This window comes from Parasteatoda tepidariorum, chromosome 3 (assembly GCF_982258835.1).
Source record: "Parasteatoda tepidariorum strain Cologne lab strain chromosome 3, Ptep-v5.0, whole genome shotgun sequence".
NCBI lineage: Eukaryota > Metazoa > Arthropoda > Arachnida > Araneae > Theridiidae > Parasteatoda > Parasteatoda tepidariorum.
The window spans coordinates 51,806,196-51,828,016 of NC_141757.1; the positions used below are offsets into that span (position 1 = coordinate 51,806,196).

Consider the following 21,821-nt stretch of genomic DNA (forward strand, 5'->3'; position numbering starts at 1 on the left):
ACTATTCTTAATAAATCATCATCAAAAGAATTAAGGGGAAAAAATCCTTCAAAAAATTAAAGAAAAGAAAAGTTTACAGATTTGGCGTCTCAAATTAATATTTAAGTTGAGGAAAGGAAAAACAGTATGAAAGTCTGACAAATCACTATTTAAAAAAGATGGAGATTAGAGAGATCAAAACCAGTTTGATTGCTTGATAAATTTTGGAGTTATCACTGTTTCCTCTATTAACTGACAGATTCTGATTTTTTTCAGTTTTACCTTCCTCCCTACCGATTTGTTTAGTTTTTATAGCTTTTTTGTTTTTTCTTTGCTTAAATATTAATTTAAATTTCTTAATGTGTTTGCTTTCTTGTAACCAATTCTGACAAGAATTTTAAAAAATATATATATATATATATATATCGAAGTAAATTGTTACTTTGTGCCCTGTTTGTATACATATATGTGTGCGTGTGCAGTATATATATTTTTTTAAAATTTGTAATAGGTAGAAAAAGTCACTTTTATGCAGGAAAGCTACAAATAACGGATGCAGATGGAACACTTGTGTCCCTTTTATATATATTTCTTTTTGATGTTCTAATTACAAGCAAAAATATATTTTGGAATTATGTTTGTACTAAAATATAAAATTCAAAAAAAAGTAGTTTGAAAAATTTTTTTTTATTATTAATATTCAAAATTTTATCAGTAATTGATTGTGTAAATTAAAGAAATTTCAATGGTGAATAACTGTTTCTCTTAGATCTAAATAAGTGCAATCCTCAAACATTATTATTTGGTTGTGAGTCGTGTTTGGAAGATTTTACCTTTAATGCAGAAGTAGTCACTGATCATTCACACTGTAATTCATAAAAATAAATTACTAAAATACTGAATATAGTTTTCACTTATGTTGACCTAAATTAATACAAAATAATGAAAAAGATATTTAATAAAAATTCTTCATCAAGGGTTAAAAGCATTTATATTATACCTACTTTTGTTTTATAACTATCATATTTTTAATGTTTATGTTTTTTATAAAGCTTTATAAGAAGCAAAATAAAAATGCATACAAATACTTTATTATAAATTAACATTTTTACAAAATAATGATTTTTAATGAGCAAAATAATGTGTTTTATCTTTGTCATAAATTTCAGTATTTACTGAGTTCCAAAAATGAAACACTCTAGCTATGTTATCTTCTTTTCATATTAAATTGTGCTTGTGTAAAGTGAAGGTTAAATTTTAATTTAACCCCACATATATGTAACCTAGAAATAAGTTAAACCCCATTTTTATGGTTGCTGTTTTGCTTGAAAGCAAGTTAACTTTTCCTTAACTGTGAACGTGTTTGTGATCTTATGATATTTCAGTATCTAATAGTTCAATTGCTTTAACTGTTGATTTTTTGTTCAAATAATAATGATAACCAAGAAATACTACTACACACAAGACGCAGATGTTAGCAAGTAATAACAGTCCTAAACCTGCCGCAAAACTGGAAGGAGCAATACAAACATCTAAGTTTGCATCATTTTTGCCAACATACAGTGGCTTGGTATTTTCTTTATCTTTAATATTAAAATCTAAGTCAGATGGTGCAATTACTCTTAATGTTTGTTGCAAACCCAGTTGTTCATTTTCTCCTATATCCCTCCTACCTCGTCTTCTACCTGGTCGCCTCAGCTTAGATTTGATGTATTCTTTTTGATAAGGATACATACTAAGATAAGGATATCTTTCTTTCGATAACACATCACCTTTGGTGTCAGTTTTTCCATAATAATATAGAGGTACACCATTATACAATGTTAAGGGTGGTAATGGAACTGGTGGCATGTGTGAATGATAATGTATTTGGTGTCTTAAGGATTCATAATTTTCCTCTGGATGTCTGCCACTGATTTTATAATCTTCAAAATAATCATTTGGGTGTCTATTAGACACCGTTATCTCCATTACTTTCTTATTTTTCCTGGATTCATAATCTTGCATACCTTCCTTACTATCTGAAAAAGCATCATTGTAATCATTGCTTTCTGTAATTTCACCATTGAGTTCAGATCTTCCTGACTCTAAAGTACTTGCTGTGACAGTTGTTGCAAGGTATAATTCATCTTTTTCTTCTTTTCTCTCAACTTCACTATCATTTTTTAATTTATCACTAAACACTATGCTACCATTATATTCAGTGTTATCTAATTTTTCAATCGGATCAGAGTCAAGAAAGCTTCTTAAATTAAGTTCTTCTATGTCTGTCGGCAATGTGCTTGATTGTGCATTATTTTCATCTGACAACTGCAGTGCCTGGGAATCGGAAAGATTTGGAATGCTTGTTGCATCTTGTGTCTCAGTAATGAATGACATGCTTGTTGTTGTTTGTATTATTATTTCACTGATATTCTCTTCACTAGAAATATTTCTTACATCTTGAATTATTTCTGATGGTGGGAAGTGTTTGCCATGCTCTTTTCCTTTGAATAGATTTGTGGATTGTGAATAATATACATCATCTGTATTAGAAGAATCGTAGTTGTTTACTTGATGAGTTTTGTCTGCATAATCATCCTTATCCTGCCTGTCTGTAGCTGCAAGATCTTCAAATAAATCATATGGGTAATGCATGAAGTAGTTATAATTTGTATTGGAACTACTTTTCAACGGATCTGTTTCTTCTTTGGAGGCATTAGCTCTCTCACTTGAAATCTCACTCGATGAAACATTTAGACTTAACGTTTGATTTATTTCATCTGGCCGTGAAGTGACTACAGTCGAAAATGGGTGTGAATCCTTGTAAGTTGGAATATCATCTTCTTTTAATGTAGGTTGTTTGAATACTGTTGACTCTGGTATTTGAAACTCCCTTCCTTCTTGACAGCTTCCTGGGCAACCATGTCTACATATTTCAACGGTGCACTGAATAGTAACTTCCACAGTCTCTGGGAATTTGAAAGCGTAAAAGTGGCTATAAGCTATGACACTAGCCGTGCCTTTAGTTTCTGTAGTCTTCTGAAATGGAGACATCATTTTAGGTCTTAAGACACATCCCTCTTCATCTGTTAAATGTATTGGGTGTTTTTGCCCATCGTGTGCGATGCATGATTTAACGCGCATATCAAATTGACCTTCACTGTCTTGTATGGCTACAACCAGCGTTAGGGGACTTCCTAATGGAACTAAACCTTCAACTTTTGCCGACCATGGACCTTTACCATCTTGCACTTCAAGCCAGCAATCAACATCATCGCCTTGAAAGTTCATCTCTACTACATCAAGGTCTGAAATTGTGATTGGCATCTTATATGCTGATTTTTCATATCCATCATGCCATTCACATCTGATTTTTTTGGCTTCGTCCCAAGCCTCTATCACAATATCATCGTATTGAATGATAATCGTGTTCTCGTAATATTTACCTTGAGGATCAGATCGCGTTCCACAACTGTCATATTCGATAGTAAACGTAGCTTCAGTTATACGAGAATGTGGTGCGACATGTACACACCTGTGAGACTGACCATTTGATTTCGAGTAAATGCTTCCATCGTATGGTGAACTGAATTCAAGATTTATGGTCATTTCTTCTTTGCCACAATCTACACTTAATTTTGTTAGCTCCGGTAGGCCCTCTGGTGGACCAGATCTCCATGTCTGACTATCGCCAAATATGCCCTGTGAAAAAAAAGTAACAAAAATATAGTATTGTTATTAAGGAATATGAATAAATTTAAGTATCGGTTTGAGGAATTAATACTAAGAATAAATTTTTTAATTTGATGGAACTTGACAGCTATTAAATTTTAGAAATTTTATTGGACATTCATTTTATTACGATAGATAATTTATCAGTAAGTAGTATTAACAAACAATTCACTTTTAAAATGTTTTGTTGATGTTTGAAAGATTTGTTTAGCCAAGCCTATACTTGATTGAAAACTTGACAGTTAAGTTTCTGATTTAGTTCAGTCTTGTTTTAGCATAGTACGTCACCAAATTCGCAATATTTCCTACTAAGGCTCCTCTATATATTGGATAATTTATCTAATTCAGGGGCTCTATTTCCTACGATCGAAAAAAATAAACATTCAAAATAACAAGGAGCTGGTAATATCAAACGACTTAGGGGAAAAAAAAACACTTATAATTTAGCCGAATCAAATTGGAGAAGCAGTGGGTAAAAATATTTGAAAAAGTTTGGAGAAGACTTCATACTGCAGGGCATTAATAATTATTGAAAATTTTATTGATGAGCAGGGCACGATTGCTAGTAGAAAATATCAAATGCCAGTTACAGAAAAACGCAGTATGAAAAATTGCTAGAAACGTCTGATGGCAGTACCGTCGTTACGCATGGGCACAACCGGGCAGTACCCGAGGGCACCAGGCACTCAGGGGCCCCTTGAGAATCTCACTTTTTATAAATTGTATTTTTTAAAAAAGAACTAAAAATAAACAAAATTGCCTTATATATATTTTTTAAATAAATATATTCTATTGTATAAAGTGTATAATTTGTTTTTCTTTCTACGAATAGTGATTAATTATCATGCAAGCAACAATAATTTGAATAGTTTATCACCAGGGAAACTAAAAAAAACAACCGAAATCTATTTTTCTACGTTGCAATGTAGTTTTTGTGTGAATTCAGTTTTTTTGTGTTAACTAAAAATACATTTAAATCAAAATGTATTTAAATTTGTCCAAATTATTGCATATGTTAAAAATGCTTTATTTTGTGTATGTCAAGTTTTTTAGTTCAATTTTAAGCAGTATGTCCTGTTATAAGGTCCCAAAACATTTCTGTGCCCGGGGGCCCTACGTGTTATTAAAACGGCCCTGTCTGATGGTGTGGAATTTTGCTTTTTTTTTTCATGCGATTTTACAAATTCCGATATTTTTAATACATTAATATGACTTCTCACTTTTTGACGCTCTACATTAAACGACGATTCCATCGTTAATTGTTTTTTAATAAATTTATTCGGTAGTTATTTATCGCTATTTCGGCGATCTCCACATGTTTTTCCAATTTTTAGTCTTTTTAATACAATAATATGGCGACACCAGATGTTTGAATTTGAGTGATCACTTTTTGATGCGCATGACTCGCGCTTTTTCAGTCATTAATCCACGTCGTTTCTGATCGTTTTCTCCGCGGTTAATTTAGTTTTACAGCTTTCTTACATACTCATCCAAATTCCAATATTTCTCATGCAATGATATTACCATACATGAAATTCAAATTTCAGTAATAATTTTTTGACATAATTCGATTGATTCGATTCACAAATCCACCTCGTTTTTTGGGAGTTATTTATCGACTTATCGACCACTTCAACATGGTTTTTTAAAATTCCGATTTTTTATACATTATTTCGACATTCAAATTTCGAATTTGTGTAATCACTTATTGAAGTGCTTTATTACCGATCATATTTATCTACGTCCTTTCCCCACCTTTTTCTTGGCATTTCTTTGGGGGGGGGGAATATCCTCTTTGTCATTAAGCTATCATTACGACACGTAATATTCAAATTTGATTAATCACTTTTTGATGCTCTCAATTCGCAACTAGGACGTCATAAATTAACGTCATTTTATAATCATTTTATCGGCAGTTATTACACTTAGTTTTACATCTAGTCTAGCAATTTCCACATTGTTTTTAAAATCTCGATATTTTAAATACGATGTTATTACTAATTTTAATATTTGTGTGATAGTTTTATTTCAATAAATCATACAGCAATGATTAAATGATTATGATGAATTTTCTTCATCACAAAATATATTGCGATACCTCTTTCAGGAATGCTTATATGAACCCCAATTTTTCTAGCGGCATTTTTAGCACTAATAAAATTTAAAACTATGAAATCATGCCCTGCTGAAGAATTTGCTAAGATTATATGCATGAGGCAGTGGTGTAGATAACTCCCCGCAACGAGGTTTGAGGGCACACTCGCGAGAAAAATTAACACTATGAGTTAAAATAAAAATTAATTATAAAATATCTTTAATTCCCTTTATAGATAATAATATTCCTTAACTAAACTTTTAATATAATATCTATAAGATAGTGAGTTATTTTCTCTTAATCTATATATTTAAAAAAAAATTATTTCAGTTTAAATTTAGTACCTTAATTCTAATTTTTCATCACTATTATTTTCATTTTCTTAAATTAAAATGAAATTAGTGATTATAAATATCCGAATATTTTATATTATAATTTTAAGTTTTTTAAGGTAAGTCTAAGATAGAGCTCCCTTAAATCTATGTACGCTATGTTTAAATTTAATTACGTTTTCATATTTTTTAAACTAATTTTTTCTCCAATACTGTAAAATAAAACTTAATTTTCTACATTTTTCCTTGAAAGAGAGTCATTTATCATTTTGTATTATTTAAGTTATTGACAGAACAAAAATCATTAGTGGTTGGTTGAATGGGGCAAGGGAAGAAGTGAAGGAAATCATTCTGTGATAGTTTATAATTAAATTTAAGAAAAGTTCGTAAATATGTAATAATTTTTTTTATTGGTATTTAAAGCTAAGCTGTGTTTTTTAATATTTTCCGTTTGTGTTATGAATGCTTGTTTTTGTTATTTTCATTCAGAATAATTTTTTAATTTTTTTTTTCGTAAAATACTAGAAAAGTATGTTCTATTTAAAAATTTTAAAACAGTTGTTTTGTAAGATTTATTTTCTCGAGACACATATTTAGGTATTTTTGTACAAATTTTCCGGTGAAAAACTTTTTTGTTTCGGGGTCAAAAACAAAGAAATTCACTCTTCCTAACTACAAAGAAATCGATAATGTTCGCAATCGATTATCCGATCCAGGAAAAGAACTTTCATTAACAGTTCAAAACAAAAATCGTCTGCTTATTTGTTTACGTGAGATATAAATGATAGAAATAGAACGCCTTATGTTCTTTACTTTCTTTCCCCATCTCACTATCCTTACTTCCGCTGCAATCGAGCTATGAAAGTGCTTTTATAAGAACAGCCCACTATGTAAGAGTATGGAATCTACGATGCAGAAAACTTTGAAGAGATATTCTTTACTAAGAACAAAAGGAGCAATGAGACCGAGAAGAAAGGTGAAGTATTCATGAAATAATCCAGTCAAAATCAAAACTAGCTTTTTCCTGTCCGTTCCCTTGTATTCTTAGAATAGACCGCTGTTTCGAATGTAATTTCATTTTATGTAATATTGTATTGATGGTACTTACTACTTAAATAAAGATGGATAAAAGAATAATGGGAGGCGGTATTTTTCAACACAAATATTTATTAGTTCTCTAACCATTATTCATGGTAGTTTAATTTACAGTCTTGCAAAAATTAGTTTGGAATGTTACTTTCTTATTTTTTAAACTGTAGAACTAGGAAATTATATTCATATCTTATAGTGTTAACGGCTTAAATTTTTGAAACAAAATCACTAAATTGATTTATAAATTATGAATCTTTATGGTCTTATTGTTTGCTCGCACTACAACTACAAATCTTTGAGTTCTTTTAAATTAATTATTGGTAATTTTATTTTGATGAAAATTAGTCTGGAACGTTGCTGTTCCATTTTTTATTTGTAGAATAATGAAAAAATATTTTTATCATTGCGAATATTGTTTTATCTATCGTTTACACCCACTAAACTGCAAATATTTGTTCGTTCTTCAGATTCGATCCTCAAGTAATTTCATTTATAGTGTTTCATTTTTTAATTATCGAACTATAAAATGATATTTTCATTCCAGAATTAAAGATAAAATTTTTTTGAAAAATATCACCTAAGATTCATATATAAATCATATGCGGTTATTGCCTAATCCGTCATAAACTCGCACTAAATTTCAAATATTTATTTGTTCTCTTAATTGAATCCTTAGTAATTTGTGAAAATTAGTTTAAAACGTTACTCTTTTTTATTTAAATATGATGTGATAATCACATCTCAGAGCCAATGTCTTAAAATTTTGAAAGAATGAGACTCAAATTCGTTGATAAAAATATCGCTGGTTCAAAACTAAAAGGACACTTCTGCATTCACTTCCCATTGAAATAACATGAGAAGTGAGTGCAGAAGGGTCGTTTTCGTTTTGAACCAGCGATATGTCTTCAAGACCTAATTTGTTTTTGCAGGCATTAAACTAGCGATTAATTAAAATAATAAGTACTAAATTATAAATTAATATGTTTTTAATAATCAATTCTTTTGACAAACAATTTTTTAATTAAATTGAATATTTAACCAATGACGGTAACATAAAATCACCTGGGTGGTGGATTTTGAGAAATCCCTACTGCCCCCTGTGACCCGAATAATGAGGCTTTTAAAGGTAAAGAAATAGCAACTGCGTTATCAACCGAAATATTGTGAAAGCTTTAAAATTTGCCTTATAATTTAAGCGTATCTATTTTCATTGCTGGTGTATATTGTTTACAGCTAATAGCTATAACACTAAAATAAGTTATGCTCAGTGAGCATAATTTATCATGCACAAGTCTGGAAAACCTAAAATGGTCGTACACTTAAGAAAGATACATTCATTCTTAAAATATGCATTCTTCCATTTTTAGCATATTTTTGAAGTAAAGATTGAAAATAATAAATTTATAAAAAACATAAACAATTTTTTTTAACTACTGATACTGCATTTGAATAAAAAAAATCAGAAACACAATTTTATTTGATGAAAATAGAGGATAAGTCAGACAGAGAGTTTTTAGGCGTGCCAAAGAATGCTAGTGCATCTTAAAGTTGGTTGTGTGAAAGATTGGTATAATTTTTTTTCTTTTAATAGCAGGAGTGCCAAACTTTTATTAGAAAAAAAAATCATTGGTAATATGTAGTTTTTAATTAGATGTTAATCTGTTTTCTTCAGACTCAATAAAAAATTTAGAAATCAAAATGAATTTAATCATGTTAAAATGTAATCAATTTAAATATATGTGTACAGTGCGCAAAAAATAAATAAATAAGCTGCCGGACCAGAATAACTTTTGATTTAATGATTAGATCTTCCCGTACTAGGACTCAATCTTAAAGTTTTGAGGGGGGGGGGACCTCAAATATGCTAACTAACTAGCGCAGACGATATTTTAAGTTACGAAATCAGAAGCAAAAACGTACTTTCTGAATAAAAATACCTTATTTTGGACGTTTTTGGATTTCTGACCCCTAAAATAAATTTTTTAACCGTCGTTGGAACAGCCGACCCAATATTGGGTTTACGTCTACTAATGATCAACTACGTAGCCTTGTAATTTTGAACCCAATTCAGAAGACAAGGAGATCCAGTATTGAAAAAAAAAAAGCTTTCGTGGAGGACTTTTTGAGGAAACTCACCCGCAATTGTATTACATGGGGGGGGGGGATCTCATTTCGAGTTTTATCAGTCAAATAAACTAGGTTTAATTATTTTAATGCCACTTATGCTTATTGTCCTTGATACTGATTCACCTGAAATAGGTAATAAGTGTCTGTTTTCTTTCCTCACTTAAAAATTAATGTGAAATACTTAAATTGTAATATTGACCACTTATGTAAGGGTACTAAAAATAAATAAAGGGCAGCAATAACGAATATTTTGTATTAGATATATTTAACTAAAATCTTACGCTCTTTAAAATGTATTTGGTAATTTTTTGATAGTCAGCCAGTTTTTATTCTGCATTTCAATAAGTTATAATTGCTAATAAAATTAATGTTTTTTTTATAATTTTTCCCACACGATTAATAGAAATGGTTTTAAACAATAATATTTTATCATGGCTTCATAAAGACAATTAATGAGCATATGCCTCGGTAGCAAAGACTTTTATATTTAAAAAAGGGTTCAAATTTTCATTATGCATAGGGTGCACATTAGGCTAGCTACACCACTGGTCAGGAGAGTTGTCTAAAGTTTGGACCCCTAATGTTAGTTTTACTTTTTGTGTATTTCGCTATATCTCGAGAACTTTTAAAGCGAATCGAAAATTTTTTACACATAATTATAAAATTCGCTTTTACAAAGATAATTCCATGTAAAATATAACTTTTTGTAAATATTTATTATCTTTTATTATTTTATTTGTTAATAGTTGAAAAAGTTTTGAATTGTAAAGTATGAAATTGTTCACATCATTTTAAAGAATGCTATTTTAAACTGCAAAATACGAAATTTAAGCAAAATTAATTGATTAAAAAGGTTGTTTTTTTTTACTTGAAAAAGACGTATTTTTAAAATTTGATTTCTGATGAACTATTCGATGAAAAGTTAATTGAGAGTGAATATTTTTTATTTTACGCACAATACATTTATTTAACTTTTTAAAGATAATTCAGTTGCTTAAGTTCACGTTTCAGTTCCTGTTCAGTCGCACATTTCCAATTTATATGATTTAATCACGTTTACTAAGAACGCTTCAATAGCAAAAATTTTTAAAAAAAATTTATGGATCTAACTAAAGTAAATTCCCCTTGGCCCAAGAAAAACAAATAGCGTGAAGATGCAGTATAAAAGTTTTTGTAGACATATTTTTTAATCCAAATTTATCCATTCATAAAACAAATTATAAATTTTAAATAATCGAATAACCAATTTTTATTCTGTAAAATTCATTTTATCGTATCTCATGACCTTAAATTTCTTAATTTATTTTTCATGTCATCTTTACAAATAAAATAATCAATCTCTAATTTTTCTATTATGAAGCACTTTCTCAGCTCTAATTCATCTTCTTTGACAAGTTTTCTACCCGCACACACTTTCTTTAACAAAAAAAAAAAAAAAAATGTTGGCCTAGATTTTTTCATTAGATATTAATAAACCGCATACATTGAATCCGTTTTTAATGCCATTAATGTTATTAGAGATGCTAATCACTTCAGATTACGATTTACAAAACGATGTCGTTAACATTTTTGATCTGAAGACCCGGAATCCTAAACTTCAGCGACCATGACGACTATATGATAACGTGACAAAACTGGTAGACTGGCATATGCTTATGGGAAAGACAACGCCCTATCGGACCTTCCTCTTTTGTATTTGGCATGACAATAGACAGCAAGCGTACATGTGACCGTAACGTCCACGAACTATCAAAAAAGCTCTTTGGGCGTTGGGACTAAAAAAAGTTTTGTTTTGAAAATATGTTTTTTATAAAAAAAATCTTACATTTTTTACGAATAAAATATATTTATGAGATAAATGAGTGGAAAAAAAATTCGTAGAAAAATATTATACCTATTTGAACCTTCATAAAATAGTTGTAACTTAAAGTGAGTTATCTATAGTAATGATCTATATTGCGTAAAACGCTTTTTCGTGGTCACAAGACTCGTGAAATTTCTTCTCTCGCTTTGGCAACAAAAACTCATTCAAACTGAGCTATAAGTTGGGCTGGAAAGAAAAAAGCAAACCAATTGATCATATAAATAAACTGATGATAAACGCGGGATGCTGTGCCGATTCTCGAAGGTCACGGTTGGGCCCTCTAGTTACAGTAAAAATCTTTTTCATAGAAAGTTGGTCTGTATGAATGAAGGTTGAGCCGGGATAGCCCGGTTGGTAGGGCAGTGGGTCCATGTCCAAGAGTTCCTGGATTCGATCCCCTCCGGCCGAAGACTCCCCGTGTAGTAAATGGTGACTGATGCACATTAAATCTGTCGAGTCGCAAAGTCCTCCACACTAACATTTGAAATTATAATACTTTTTACTTACAAAAAACTAGCAATTTATTTGGAAAGGAAATATGAAACATGATTCTACAAAGAAATTAGTATGAAAATACACTTCACTTTAACTGTACTGGCATCTAAGAAATACAAAAACTTAATTATTATTTAATTAAAATTAATAATAAATTGACTGGTTGTTTTAAAAAATTACTAATGCATTCATATTCAAAAGTTCAAAAGAACAAACACATTTTTGTGCATAGCTTCAGAATCAATAAGTCAAGTCAAGTAAAATTTTGTAAGAAAATAACAAAGTATTACAAAAGAGATGATAACAAAGGGATAATGTCATGAATTCAAGATCATGACTTAATAGATATTACAGCATAGTGCAAAAATTGTGTAGCGAAAATGCTATGGGAGACTTCTAGGGAAAGGGTGGTGAACTGGTAATTGCTCAGCAAAAAGCATCCCAGACATGTCCGATGGAATTCGAACCTGGAGATATGACTGACAACTATATCCTCTGAATATCTTCGGCTTCATGCTTTTGGCCAGACCGTCTCTGTGTGAATGCAATCTGTTATTCATAAAAATGAACTGGGTAATAACATCATCTTTATATAGTCTTTTATTGAAATGTATGATTTTGGCCCAATAACTCAGCGAAGCTAGGGAGCCTGCTTGATACTACATATCACAAAAAATCCTGCCTGAACTGGTGAAGGAGACATCATTAAACGAAGACGCAGTGGATATTTTTTTATTTTTACTGATGACCTCGATTCATGCTAAAAATTTATTCTCGACGAATTCTATACGAAGAGATAGATGCGGTATTATCCCTCTAAGGGCGACTATGGAGGTCGATGTGTTATGATGTGAAACGCGACGTGATGTTGGACCGCACCACAGACTTGTGCGTCTTTCAGGGGTGCATCTTGACATCTCAAAGGTAAAGGTTGAGATCTCAGATCCCTAAGATTGTTCTGAGGCATAGCTGATCCCCAGTTAATATTTATAAGTGACAACATGCTTCCACATAAGGCTAATCTAGTCGTGGAAAATCAACCTTGAAGTTGAAGACAATCAGGAGTTAAAATGGAGAGTCAGATCTCCAGACATTAATCTCATCGAGTATGTCTGTAACATTATTGTTGGTAGAACAGATGTGCAGCTCGTTTCCCTCCAAAAAACTTTCCTGGAATAAAAACTGCCTTAATGGGATAGCGGGATAAATTGCCCAATACATAATTTAAAACTTATTGCTCCAAAACATTTGTCAATTTTGTCAACAGCATGAGAGTTCGTTCGTATGACCTCCATTGTCATAAGAGGGGAGTAATAACCGAAATTAAACTATTTTGAACAAATGCAATTTTGCTACATCATTTCGGACTATCTTGCCCATTAACTCGTCATTTTGTGCCATTACCTTTTCAGTTATTATCATTATTGTTTTATACTTTGATGAAATTGCATAGAAAACTTCATTTGATTTGGTGTACTGTTCTTTGAGTTATCTGCGAATTTGAGTGTGTTTCTTAACTTTACAACATAAAAATTATTCACTGTGTTCTTTAATACATGCTGTCAACATCTTAACATTGCCTATTTTAAAGGATACAATTTAAAATTAAGTCGTACTTGTGATAAAATTAAGTTTTATATTTTAACAAGCAGAGTTTGATTTGATTTGAGAGCGACGTAGATGTCACTGCATTGGAATGCCACAGTAGGAAGGAACTGATAACATACTATCATATTTATTTATTTTAAATAGAATTTTGTAATGAAAAACAAACCGACTGATGTCAACAGAAATAAAACGAATACAATTGAAATTTATTCTTTAGAAGTAAAGAAACGGTCACAGTGCCGTAATTTCCCAGCAATGCACAATTACTTTCGGATTTATCCAAAATTTTATTAAAAATTATGAAATTACCTTACAATATTTTTACGCAAATCGAATATTATCAGATAATTTAATTACACTAAAATATATTTAATTTCCATTTATGTCTTTTTTTATGCTTTATACATTTGAAATAGTGATTCATACCATACGGAGTAATAAAAATTAAACTCACCGTTACATTCAAAAATTGCATTAAAATATGTACTTTCAGAACAATCAGTTTAACGATGAATCATAATATTGATAACTTGAACTATACTACCGTGCACAGCTACTGCAACCTTAATAAAGTGTTAAATTGAATCATGTATGTGTTTAGTTTGAACAATCTATCGTGTAAACATGCAACCAGATAAATTTGAACGATACTTCGTAACTTTTCACAAACACAATATTAGAATTGCAGAAATTTTAAACTATATTATGGTTCAAAGCGGCTCTAAATGTATAATTGCAACGATAAAAATCTTTACTGGATAGAGCAGGGCCGTTTCTAGGGGGAGGGTGAGTTTGGTGACCGACCAGGGCCGTTAAAATTTAGGATCGCCAAAAATTCAAAACTGGTTAATAGTCATGTTACAAGTTTTTTTTTTTTTTCCACCTTCACTTTCTTGCGACGTTGAGAATTTTTTTTTAAATCTTTATAAACTACACTCCCAGTTCTGTCTCTTTCCCAGTAGAAAAAATTATTTATCTCGTAACCAAACCTAGTTGTATGTGTGTGTAAGCCTATTCCTTAAATATATTATTCAGACCAGTTATTTTACTTCTATTTAAAATGTATCAATTTTAATTTCAGTTAATGTTCCTTTACACCAAAAGTGTAATTTTTAAAAATACGAGCATGAATTCCACTTTGATGTCATAAAAATTAGTTGCATTAAAAATTTTAATTATTGTCTATTTGTAAACGTGTGTGGACTGAAGTCCTTCAGAGCTGCCTCGAATAATATCAAGAAAAATGAAAAGCATTGTTGTCATGATTTAAAAACATTTTACTTAAAAAAATCATTAATTAAAACCACAGGATTTTTGTGTGTGTATATATATATATAACGTCGTTGCCGAGTGGAAGGATTAAAACAGGTCATAGGTCGGGAAGGAGGGTACAAAATTTATTTATTAATTATTAGACAAGAGCAGTCATGAGAATGAGTAAAAGTGCACATGAAAAGTTGCGCTCCTTGGTTATATGTTAGGGAAAATCTTGCAAAGTAAAATCCGTAATATGTCTTGATTTAGGGACAGAGGGAACTCTTAGTAGTTGCTATTGGTTTATGAAATAGATCGAACGTTTCCCACACAAGAGCAAAGGGAAAAATGTCCTGCTCTTAATTAAATGCATACTTGAGCCAAAAATAGATTTAAGAACAGGATGTGGCTTTTAAAAGTGTGAGAAAGTATTTCAAATAGAATAATTAATTAGGAAGAAGTTTTATAGCAGAGAAACTAACACAAAAAGATTAATTGAAGCTTTTTATGTTACATCCCCCCTCGCCAATAATGTTTAATTAGAATCCAAAAATTTTGAAATTATCCATTTGCAAAATCTTCCCTATGGTAGAAGTACAAATAAAATAACCAAATTTGTAATGGTAACAATATATAAAAGTAATATAAATTATAAAACATTTACATATGTTCATATTGTAAAAATTTTAACATAATTAAAATTCTGTAGTAGCATCATCAGCAAATTTAAAATTTTCATTTTCAACAGTTTTTTTGACTTAACAGTGTTTTCAGTTTCAAAAGTCTTTAGTTTAAATATCACAACACAGCTTTTTCACTATAAGAATTATTCTTCATAAAAACACTATTTAAGTTAACTCTTCAATCATGATGACAAAAATTTATAAAAATTTGTTAAAAATGTGTAATTTAAAATGTAAAACACAAAATGCAAAATACAGTTTTACAGGAAAAATTTCAATCTGAAATTAGATTTGAGTATTGTTTACCTTGTTTGAAAACAAAATAAAATAAAAAATCTCACAGTGGTTGTTATTCTGAAGACCAATACTTCAGTATTGTCTTTATTTCACTTTATTTACCTTTCATATTTATCACTTTTATAGCAAAATATCCGGAATTTTTTTTTTTTTTTCTTTATGTCCAAAATTTGCCTTCTATAACATTTTTTCTTTTCCTTTTCTCTCTTATTTTTCTTTCTACTTTCTTTTCTTTTTCTCTCTTATTTTTCTTTTCTTTCTTTTACATTTCTTTTATTTCTACTTTCTTTATATTTATTTATTTGTACTTTTATTTTCTTTCTTGGTATTTTTATTGCAATTATTAACCCGGATTTCAGGAAAAATGTAAAGACAAATTGCTTTTATAATCAGAAAAGATGATCAGTCTTCTCAGATTTTACATTACAACCCGTTTAACACAATTTATCGCTAATTGAAATCCAAAACAAAGCTTTCAAATTTAATATGGTATTAAGGTAAATCAGTTTTTAATTTTTGACTGATCTAGCTATTTTCCTTATTTTAAATCTGAAGTGCAAGTTTGGTTTATTTGCAAATTACCTTTTCTTTTTCATTTATATCTTTCATTCTTCTTTTTGGACATAATTTTTTTTTTTTTTTTAAATTTTAGCTCGGATATTTTTTTAAAGTAATTTTTGTGCAGAGATCTTAATTGGTAATTTAATTTGTCACAATTGTGTGTTAGAAAATTCAAATATTTTATTTCTATTTTAAACGTGTTTTTGAAGTGAATTTGGTTACTAATACTTTTCAATTTGTGTTTGATCATTTTCCTATCTGTATGCTGGAATTGTCACTCAGCAATAAGAGACTTTGTTTATTTATGGACAAAACTGAGCTATGAACTAATTACCAACGTTGAACTAAAGCATTAATGTCTGGTTTCACATTTTAATTCAAATTCTAAAAACAAATATTTTATTCATTTTTCCAAATTATTTGTGTGAGTTTTAACATTTCTTAATTTAATTTTTGCAACACCGTAATTGTATTCACATATCTAAATTAAATTTCAATAATTACTGCAGTTGCATTACGAAAAGAAAAAAAATTAAATGGCATTTTCATTTAAGCCCTAATCACTGTAAAACAAAAATATAATTTCTACTAACCAAAAAATCATAGAAGCTGTAACACATAAAACAATATGAAAATAATTTCTTGTAACACTTTTCAATCAAATAAATCAATTAACTGAAAATAAAAATTTAAAGAAATAAAAATTTCAACAGTAAATACTATCAATATATAAAAAGTAGTTTCACTTTGAAACATCAAATATGGGAAAAAATTAAAATCATAATCATTTAAGAAATTGATTTATGAGAAATGTAAAAAACTTTAACTCAAAGGATACCTGAAAAAGTTCGAATTAGTCCGAGATATTTTGAAAACCACAACAGAGATGGGAATGCGTTGAAATTCCGTAAACACAATTCCAAAACCAAAGACGTGAGCTGCTAGGGAAAAAATTTGTTTCTTCGTTAAGATGAATCGTAAATTAACACCAATAGTGACGGAGAAATTGAAGCTTATTTTTCTTTTGAATGTCGAATATTTAAGTAGACCATCGTGGGTGTGAGAACAATTATTCATCGACGATAAGATCCAGCTCAGCACTTAAGAGTGGCAAAATCAACGCTTTCTCAAAGGGATAGTTTCAATAAAACATTTTAATTAACAGGAATTCGATGCAGTTTTTCTTTTTAGTCCAAGGAAGGAATTGAAGCTCAGCTTTCTAGTATTCTCAGGAACGTAGACAAAATATGCAGCATAGACATGGAAAACGGATGATCGTTTAGTTCCACTGTGCGTAGGTATAATTTATAATAAACTAAACGTTTGATGATTGAAGAGATTATTTTTTTTTTGATGACGATACAGGATGAATTAATTATTGCCATAAGTTGAAGAAGAATTTGACTGCTTATTTACCAAATGTCCATTTGAATAAATGATTTGAAGTTATTCCATATTTTTGAAGTACCCTCTTCCGAAGTTGATTTATTTAATTTTAAATGAGAGATATTCCATATCGTTGATGTACCGTACCCCGTTCCCGACCGTTCAATCCTGTCGACTTATAACGTCGTTGCCGAGTGGAAGGATTAAAACAGGTCATAGGTCGGGAAGGAGGGTACAAAATTTATTTATTAATTATTAGACAAGAGCAGTCATGAGAATGAGTAAAAGTGCACATGAAAAGTTGCGCTCCTTGGTTATATGTTAGGGAAAATCTTGCAAAGTAAAATCCGTAATATGTCTTGATTTAGGGACAGAGGGAACTCTTAGTAGTTGCTATTGGTTTATGAAATAGATCGAACGTTTCCCACACAAGAGCAAAGGGAAAAATGTCCTGCTCTTAATTAAATGCATACTTGAGCCAAAAATAGATTTAAGAACAGGATGTGGCTTTTAAAAGTGTGAGAAAGTATTTCAAATAGAATAATTAATTAGGAAGAAGTTTTATAGCAGAGAAACTAACACAAAAAGATTAATTGAAGCTTTTTATGTTACATATATATATATATATATATATATATATATATATATATATATATATATATATATATATATATAAATACAAAAAGGAAAAATCCGGAAAATAAAACATATAATCTTTTCATCAGCTCACACGATTATATCCGCAAAAAGGAGTGCTTTCTAATATTGTATCAATATAGCCAAAGCAAAATATATCAATACAATAGTGTGAGAAGCACTCAAAAACTTCTCACACTATTGTATTGATATATTTTGCTTTTGCTATATTGATACAATATTAGAAAGCACTCCTTTTTGCTGATATAATCGTGTGAGCTGATGAAAAGATTATGTCTTTTATTTTCCGGATTTTTCCTTTTTTCGTTGCAGTATTATAGTTAAATAATATTAAGTATTACATTTGCATTTTCAGCCGTTAAACACGAAAAGAATTTTAAGAAAATCTGATAAGAATCAAAAATCCAATGTTTTACATATATATTTTTTGTACAAACCATGATTTGATCAACCCTGATAAAATGTCTCATTGTGTCACCCAGGGCAGTTAAAACTTTAGCTCTGCATAGATGTAAGATGTGTAATGTTAATGAATCAGAGAAAATAACATAAATCAGTTGCATCAATATGGGTATGTTTAATGTAACAGAATTGTTTTTGCCTTCACTTTAATCTTAATAAACATTAGTTTTTAGTATGGTTGTATGATTTTTTTTTTTCCTTCAAATTAGCAGTGGTAAGTAAAATAAGGCAAGGAATTATTAGTCCCGCTTTCTAATAAATTGGTAATAAAATAGTTCAAATATCATTTTTTTCCTATTTTGATTACAGCCTCACTAAAAATATCACTTACCTGGTTCATTCACTAAATTCTTCAATTAATAAAACTAAAATAATTTCAGCTTTATTTATTTATTATTATTTGTCGCCCTTTCCCATGACTTCCTCAAGTATCATCATTTAATATTCCTTTATGAATATCGAATTCATTGGAAACATTTACTTGAATGATTTTTTATATAACAAGTGAATAAAGGGGAAAAAATGAGCGGTTTGTGGATTTGTAATTGAGCGGTTTGTGGATTGAATTTGTAAATAAATAAATAAAGAAGATAATAAACCTATCTGTAATTTGAGGTACGGTGATTGGTAAAATTTTTTAAGAAAAAAAAAAGAAAACAATTGTAAAGCACCCGTATCATTTTTCCCCCTTCTTCTATTTCTTTCTTTTTTTTTTTCTCCTTTTTTTTTTTTTTTTTTTTTTGCTTTTTTTTTTTTTTTTTTTTTTTTTTTTTTTTTTTTTCTCATACATAATTAACATCTAGTTCGTTCTTGAGCTAGGTCACTTGCTTATATTTTATATTGTAAAGTAATAAAGATTAAAAACTGGAAAAAAGTCGCCATGGATAGGAGGCGTTGGAGGCTACGCGTGGTTGCCAAGGCCTCTAAGGGGCTGTCGTGCTGAAGAGGAAGAAGAAGAAATGTTCTTCATCTATACATTTTTAAACAATTAAAAGTATAATTTCTACAAATAGATATAGTGTGTGAATATTTTTTTTTTTTTTTTTAATATTAGAAGGAAAAAAAACATTTCGTAGACTGATAACAGAAGATATCGACTTTAACAATCGAATTTTAATATTTTTCATCAATAAATAACGCATGTTGCTATGGCGTACATGACTATACCGACCGTTTTTTCTAAAAAACTTTTTTTTAGTTTTCCAAATGATAAATCAAATATATTGATAATTGATATAGCCAGCCGTGGTGATTCAAGGGATAAAGCATTCGCCTCCCGATGTGGTGAAGTAGGTTCAAATCCTAGCAGTACTGTTTGACGAAGTCTGCTTTCGGCTTATCTCGGCTCGCACCAACCACAGTACTGACGCAAAATTTTCTTAGTGGTAGACGGATCATTGCTTAGAATCACCTTACCTTCGGGTTTACCTCATGGTTTTCCTCTCCGTTTAACATAAATGCAGGTTAATTACATCAAAAAGTCCTCCACGAAGGCTATTTTGATCCAGAAGTTTCCTTGTCTTCTGGGTTGGGTTCAAAATTACAATGCTATGGAATTAAGCATTAAACTTGTAGATTCTGAATTAGTTCGGCTGTTTACAGCCGGTTATAAAATACAAAATAAAATATATATAGCTAATGAATAAACGATTGAATGGAATGAGAGAACAAGACTGGAAGCTAGTCCATTTATTAGCCAATATATGAATGGTTGAGTAAGAGAGTTAGTGCGTTAAAAAATACTTGTAAATGGGGGTTTGGAAAACTCGTCTAATCAATTAAAGTGCGAAGCAGCTTGTAAGAAAGTAAGTTTTTAATCCAATAATTTGTAGTACAACAGAAGACAAAAAAAAATTTTAAAACATATTATATTTTTTAGAGCAATTTTGAACAGTTTATTTCGGTTAACGAAAAAACATAATATTTCATTTCTATAATACCTAATTCTATAAAATTCGGAAACTAAAAATTTAATTCTTTAATATTATACACACAAAATTGCTATATCTGCCAACTTACTGTTAAATATGATGTTTAAGCTTTTTATTGAATAGTTATTGATGCATAAAACAAAATCCTAAGTATACTTCGATAGAAAAACACAGCAACTCCCATACGAAGCGGAGCATGCATTTTGCCTCCTCATGTAAATCCTCTTTGTGTAAAGAGTAGGAGGGAGAAGCAGTCGATATCATTCCATCACCAAAAAAACTTTTTAGTTATCATTCGATTACTAAAAATTTTTTTGAACAATGCAGACAGTGATGCGGTGTGCAGAAAGGAAGACCACAGGGGTAACAGACCCAAGCATTAGAACTCAAAGCGACACTAAAACTTCAACTCCATTGCAATTATTTTCATTGTAAGTAAAAACTTCTTAGCAGAAAAATTTTTGACTCATGGAAAATATTTCATGATGACATGATTTTCAAATAAATTTAACAATGGAGTTTTAGGGAATTAGAATACAAAGTGAAAATACAGCAATATAATCTAAAACATTTTAATGTTCCAATCATTAAAAAATAAAATAAAATCTAAGAAATTTTGATGGGAAAAATTTTCTTTGCTATTTTATACTTTCCTTAATTTACATTAAAAAAAATTAGTATAAACAATAGGTTACCACTTAATTACTTGAGTCATCAAATGGAGGAATTACCCGCTAACATCCATGCACCTTTGCGCGATACTTCTATAGTATAGCAAACATAAAAATCTCAAACAAATGAGCTCATAAATCAGTTAACTCATGAAAAAATTAATTTCTTACTTACATTTGTCCCAAGAACAATTAGACATGTTGCCATCCATGCTAGATAACAATGAGCCATTTTCCTTCACTAGAAGTTAATTGAACCGTTTGTGAAAGAAGAAACTTATAACACGCAGATTTGATACCAAAACATTTGAGCACTTTATAGATAACTTCTATATATACAGATAAATCTTTTTAAAGTTTCACTGTGGAATTTCCAGTTAAATCCAATAAGCGCGATGAAAAGAAGAACTAAACTGTTTCATACTTTCAAATAATTAAAGCTAATTTACGAAAATTTTAAACAAAGCAAATAACTCTGCCTGAAGTTAGAGTAAGCATATTTTGACCATTAGATTCAACGAACTTATCACACAGACCAACGTCTTCTTTCTAATTCTTTACAAAACTGTTCACCAAGGATATTGCAAACGATTCTTGCTTTTTTAGCAAGGCA

The 21,821-nt window shown here is 29.9% G+C and overlaps 1 protein-coding gene across 1 annotated transcript; it reads right to left on the minus strand.

The window, feature by feature from the left end:
- Positions 1-1,213: 1,213 nt before the first annotated feature.
- On the minus strand, positions 1,214-21,553 carry LOC107440132 (uncharacterized). The gene is made up of 2 exons (XM_016052965.4): positions 21,384-21,553; positions 1,214-3,663 (listed from the first exon to the last, which is right to left on the minus strand). Exons 1-2 carry the CDS (start codon positions 21,438-21,440, stop codon positions 1,351-1,353), a joined length of 2,370 nt encoding a protein of 789 aa, XP_015908451.2. The 5' UTR covers positions 21,441-21,553; the 3' UTR covers positions 1,214-1,350.
- Between the last annotated feature and the right edge of the window lie 268 nt (positions 21,554-21,821).

Coding starts and splice junctions, on each gene's coding strand:
- LOC107440132 (XM_016052965.4), bottom strand. CDS start 21,440: ATGGCTCATTGTTATCTAGCATGGATGGCAACATGTCTAATTGTTCTT. Junction 3,664..21,383: donor TAATTGTTCTTGGGACAAAT/GTAAGTAAGAAA, acceptor TTTTTTTCACAG/GGCATATTTGGCGATAGTCA.